This window comes from Arachis ipaensis, chromosome B09 (assembly GCF_000816755.2).
Source record: "Arachis ipaensis cultivar K30076 chromosome B09, Araip1.1, whole genome shotgun sequence".
Taxonomy (NCBI): domain Eukaryota; kingdom Viridiplantae; phylum Streptophyta; class Magnoliopsida; order Fabales; family Fabaceae; genus Arachis; species Arachis ipaensis.
In genome coordinates this window covers 145,600,869-145,606,160 of record NC_029793.2, presented here as the reverse complement: position 1 = coordinate 145,606,160, position 5,292 = coordinate 145,600,869, and the positions used below count along the sequence as shown (strand labels likewise).

General features: G+C 37.0%; 2 protein-coding genes across 2 annotated transcripts; one reads left to right on the top strand and one right to left on the bottom strand.

The window, feature by feature from the left end:
* On the top strand, positions 1,304 to 3,143 carry LOC107617168. Its single transcript, XM_016318946.2, has 7 exons — positions 1,304 to 1,461; positions 1,538 to 1,701; positions 1,798 to 1,835; positions 1,924 to 2,011; positions 2,240 to 2,449; positions 2,543 to 2,608; positions 2,719 to 3,143. The coding sequence occupies exons 1-7, from the start codon at positions 1,422 to 1,424 to the stop codon at positions 2,890 to 2,892; spliced, it is 780 nt and encodes a 259-aa protein (XP_016174432.1). The 5' UTR covers positions 1,304 to 1,421; the 3' UTR covers positions 2,893 to 3,143.
* Positions 3,586 to 4,539, bottom strand: LOC107617169 (photosystem I reaction center subunit II, chloroplastic). The gene has a single exon (XM_016318947.2). The coding sequence runs from the start codon at positions 4,342 to 4,344 to the stop codon at positions 3,712 to 3,714; it is 633 nt and encodes a 210-aa protein (XP_016174433.1). The 5' UTR covers positions 4,345 to 4,539; the 3' UTR covers positions 3,586 to 3,711.

The window sequence follows — 5,292 nt, the reverse complement described above, 5'->3', positions numbered from 1 at the left end:
AAACAATAAGGAAAAGATATTAATCTTGGTTTTCATAATTTGTTGGATTTGAGTTGGCACTAGCAAGTAGCAAACCCGAAGACTAGACAACAAAAATAATATAAAAACAATAAAACTCCAACTTTTAATAAGTTCTGATATAAAGTTGTCTTATTATTACTAGTGAGTCATCGCTTACAATACATGGTGTTATTAAATTTCCGATCCTATCCAGAACCAGAAGAGTTTTCATTTGCCCTTATCTATCTTCAACAAGATAGATGCATAGAATGGAAGGCACGTACACTTTAGTATAGTTGTTCCTTGATTATTATTGTACGTACTCATAATAAAAAAAAATTTATTAAATATATTAATTAACATCAGAGTGCTTGTTCTTATCCGCTTAATTTACAAGCTCGAGTAATCGATGTTATTCTATAGTACTACTGGGTACTGATGCTCTCTTCTACTTTTTATCGTTAATGGAGCATCGTGGAAATTAGTGGATCCTAGAATGCATTCTACAAAGAATCTATAATAAATTAATAAGTCACACTTTTCACATGTCTATTTTTATGGGAATAAACGCGTAAAAAACAGTATAGTATTTAATTTGTTACCCAAAATAATGAAAAATTAAAATTTATAAGTTGTATTCATATTCATAGAAGCATAAAAGAAAAAGAATATGTGGAGTTTGTAAATGATTTCCGTCGGTGCGTTATTATTCCACTTCAATTGGATTCCAAAACTGTCGTTTGTCGTTTGTCATTGGAGGGTTGAGTACGTAAGTTGGGTGACGTATTATTGTTTATTATTTGTTTTCCATTATGATTCATGACGAGGATTATTCTTAAAAATTTTATTTAATTAGTTGTGCTTACCTGATTTGAAACCAGGGTATGTGGTTCTAAATTTATCTACTCCAACATTTGCCCGAATATTGATAGATGATTAGATGCCATGCAAAATGACTAGTGACTAATGACTAATATGCTCTCATAAATAAATCTAACTTAAAAAACGATATATGAATAAATAATAATAACTTAGTTTCTAAATTGTGATAAATAATTCAGTGTGCATATCTGACTCCTCATAGAACAAAATGGCATGATAGGTAAACAAATAGCAAGTTATCAACTTCCGAATTTGCCCCATCATCATATCCCATACATATATTGAAATTAGTTGTTTCGTGGGGGGTATTTTGGTCCACGTATATGTAATAGAGTAGATGGTAGTTAGAAGTACGCGCCAATGGTGTGGGGCCCGGTCCATTCCCTCTGCTGTACTCGGTTCGCAACATCTTCACTATTATTTTTCAATGCCTATCCAATCCACGTGCTCGACGTCATCATCTCCTTCCCTTTAAATTGACCTCAGCTGAAGCTTCATTTTCGCTCTCCCTCTCTCGTTTCCTCTCATCAAAAACAAGAATGGGATTCTCCACTTCTCCCTTCCATTGCATCCTCTTCGGTAACTCTCTTATAATTGAACAAGCTTTTAATTTCTTCTTGTTTTCTCTAATTCCATCTGTGAATTGAACAAGCAGATTTGGATGACACCTTGTACTCATCAACCCTGGGAATCGACAAGTGCGTGAAGAAGAACATCGAACTCTTCCTCATCGAGAAATGTGGATTCTCCCACACGCAAGCCTCCACACTCCGCGTTGAACTCTTCAGAAATTACGGAAGCACCCTCGCCGGTTTGCGTGTCAGTAGTAGTATTCACTATTCACTATTCACTATTCACTTCTACCCTAATCCCTTTTCCCACCCTCATTCCTCAGCTTAATTTCTTAATCTGCAGGCACTAGGCTACGACATAACTGCAGAAGATTACCACAGGTGAGTGACTATTCATTAATTACATCTCTAACAACTACTTAATTACTTGTTTAAGCTGATCAATTTTAATTTGTGACACCAAATACAGTTTCGTGCACGGAAGGCTACCGTACGAGGTGATCAAGCCTGATGTCCAGTTACGCAACCTCCTATGCAGTATCAACCAAAGGAAACTTGTACGTTTAAATGTTCAATTCTCTCGTATAATAATTAGACAAATAAAATAGTCAGAATTTCTCTTATTTAGCATTAATTAATTATCGTAACAATTAATGAATATTAAATAAGACAAATTATAATTATTTTTGGCTGATTTTCTTTAGTTACCAAATATTTTTGTAATAATTTCACGAAATATATACTATTACTAAAATTGCAAAATTATTTTTATTTCTATGCTCAAGATATTTACCAACTCGGACCGGGTTCACGCGCTGACGGTGTTAGACCGCCTTGGTATAAAGGACTGCTTCGAACAGATCATATGCTTCGAGACCATTAACCCGAACCTACCCAACGCGACCCGACCCGATGAGTTCCCGGTTCTCCTCAAACCGTCGCTGGAAGCCTTTAAGGTGGCTCTCCAAGCTGCCAACGTGGATCCACGTCACACGGTATAATGAAAACAAAACTAAGTTAAATTTTTAATATAATCGCTTAGAAGGAAGATAATTCAAAATTTTAAAAAATCGAATGCATGTTTGCAGTTGTTTCTGGATGACAGCGCTCGCAATATTGCGGCGGGAAAAGAAACGGGTCTTCACACAGCTCTGGTAATATTCTAATTTAATTTCTAAACCAGCGTAGAAGTATGAAGTTTCATTTCATTACCAAGTGTTTTATAATTAGAACTAATTGATGGCTTTTGGGTTGATTTGTGAAGGTTGGGAAGACAGTGAAATGCAAAGGAGCAGATTATGCTGTGGAGAGTGTGCACAGTGTTCCTCAAGTAATTCCCGAGATATGGGTAAGCGAAATGGACGGTGCTGATGAAACGTTGACACGTTCTAAGAGCGATCTAGAGGCTGTGCTAACCACTGCAGCAGTTGGAGCCTGATCATTACATTTATTTTGGGGTGTTAGGTGTGGGCTTACAAGGCCCATCTTGTTGTACATACCCAACTTCCCAACCAATTCACAAGGATAATTAATGAACATAAATAAAAAATCACAAGGACCCCTATATTATTGGCGTCATTTTAATCATGTGCATAATTTACTGTAAGATGTAATATAATAATAATATTATTATTTCCTATTATACCTGTACATCTTAAAATATCAAGTGGTTTAAGAATAAAGTTTACTCTATTACTGTGAGTGATTTATAAATATCAATTAATGAGCATTTTAGTAACGATGATGCACCGAAAAGAAACTGAGTCTTCAATCACCTCGTACGTATTAGATATTTCGGAAGCTCAAAATATTCCTAATTAGTTGGTGAGGTAGTATTTATGCTTTATGGTGATAACCAAACAGAAAATGAATGTGGTGATCCGATTCTGAGTGTATGGTGATGCCAATGGGAAATGCATCACCTTGTAAGTTGCAATATGAGTCTCTTTCTTCTTTGTCTCTACATATGTTTTAAGAATTCTATCCTCACATACAGAGAATTTGTCCGCGCGAGTAGGCTTGATCAAGCTAAGCTAAAGTAAATTCATCATATTCCAAAACATGTTTTTTTTTTTTTTATAGATATTCGAAAACATGTTGATGATACTAATCCCTTCAAAATATAAAAAGGGGAAAGGAAAACCATAAAGGTACAGAGCTTAACATACATTTAATTTGTCACATATAAATATGATCATAATAAGTACAAGAGAAAAACCCAATCAGGGAACCAATGATTCATCAAGAGAAGTTGGAATTACAAATCATAGGGTTGTTTGCCAGTGAACTTAACCTCAATGGGGCTAACGTTCTTGCCAATGGACCTGAAGTTCTGACCAACACCTTGGCGACCAGCGTTGACTTTCTCAGGGTAAACACCATCCTTGGGATGCAAGTATTGGACCTCGCCGTTGGGGAAGACCCTATAGAACTGGTACTTGATCTTGTACTTTGACCGAAGCCTTGTCCCAAGAGCAAGGCACTGCTCTTTCCTTGCAAGCTTCAGAAGGTTCGGACCCTGCCTCATTATGGCGGCGCCACCTGTGGGCATCTCAAAGATCTGTTCTTTTGGGGAATCCCATGTTATCACATAGAACTCTTCCACTTGGGCCTTTCTCAATAGCCCTCCAGTGCTTCCTCCGAATATTGGGGATGGCGTGTTTGGATCCAGCTCAGGTGGGGTGAACCCCACTGGTGCCTCCTCCTTCTCAGCCACAGGTGCTGCAGCCTCTACTTTCTCCTCTGCAGCCGAAGCTCTTATGGTTGCGAACCTGAGCTGGGGCTTTGCGGTGGGGAAGGACACTGCGGGTGGTTGCTTCCATGCACGGTCGCTGGGCTTGGAAGCAGAGAGTGGTGGAGTGAAGAGGGAGGCTTGTGTTGCCATTGCCATTTCAGGATGAGAGGATACAATGAGATGGAGATCAATTGGAATCAGGATTCAGGAAGAGGTATTATTTTGAAATTTAGATGGGTGGTGTGGATTTGGATTTGGATGTGGATATATGGATAAGGTAATATGACTTGCACCAATTATGATTCATGTTTTTGATTCCATGTCTCACCACAGCCTCACACCTCTCATTTCCCTCCCCATCATACTCATTACTCAATGCTATTGTTCATTTTCCTCTTACTTGGAAATACCCTCAAACAACAGGCAAACACATTCTTTTTATTTTCAATGGGCCCAGCATCGATGAGTTGGGCTTAATTTAAGCTTCATAGTGGGCTACTCATTGGGCTCATGTTAAAAGATGAGGTCCTACTATAAATAATAACGTGTAATACCAGCTTGCTTGTTTGGGAAGGTCGCCCACTTTGTCTCTGCAGTATCCGAGGGATTAGTCATTGGGCTTCCGGCGGCCTGATGGATATCCTGGTGCAAACAAAAAAAAAAATAACCTGTAATACCTTGACCCAAAAAAAGGAACCTGTAATTCCAAAAGAAAAAATAATAATAACCTGTTATCAGATAATGGAGGTGGCTTGCAGCGCATGGGTAGGTAAACTTAGACCTAAATTATATAAGAGGAAAAAAACAGAAACAGAAAAGAAGAAGAAAAGGTACATATTCATGTGAAGATTTGTACATAATTGAATGTGATTTGTTATAAAGTAAGGGGTCCCAGCTTTTATCGTTTATGCGACCTATTTATTTCACAAAGAGAATATAAGCTTCAAACAACTTGTCAAACAAATTAAACACTAACCATTCATATTAGTTTACATTAAAATCAGTTACTAAAATTAGTTATTTGTATAAAATATATTAAAAATAAATTAAATAATATATATATTTATACACAAATATATTATATATAATAATTAATTTTAATAG

What these genes read in the sequence shown, in the direction of transcription:
- LOC107617168 (XM_016318946.2), top strand. Translation starts at nt 1,422, where the DNA reads ATGGGATTCTCCACTTCTCCCTTCCATTGCATCCTCTTCG. An exon ending in GCACCCTCGCCGGTTTGCGT is followed by an intron (nt 1,702 to 1,797) that starts GTCAGTAGTAGT and finishes CTTAATCTGCAG; the next exon opens with GCACTAGGCTACGACATAAC. An exon ending in ACGTGGATCCACGTCACACG is followed by an intron (nt 2,450 to 2,542) that starts GTATAATGAAAA and finishes GCATGTTTGCAG; the next exon opens with TTGTTTCTGGATGACAGCGC.
- LOC107617169 (XM_016318947.2), bottom strand. Translation starts at nt 4,344, where the DNA reads ATGGCAATGGCAACACAAGCCTCCCTCTTCACTCCACCACTCTCTGCT.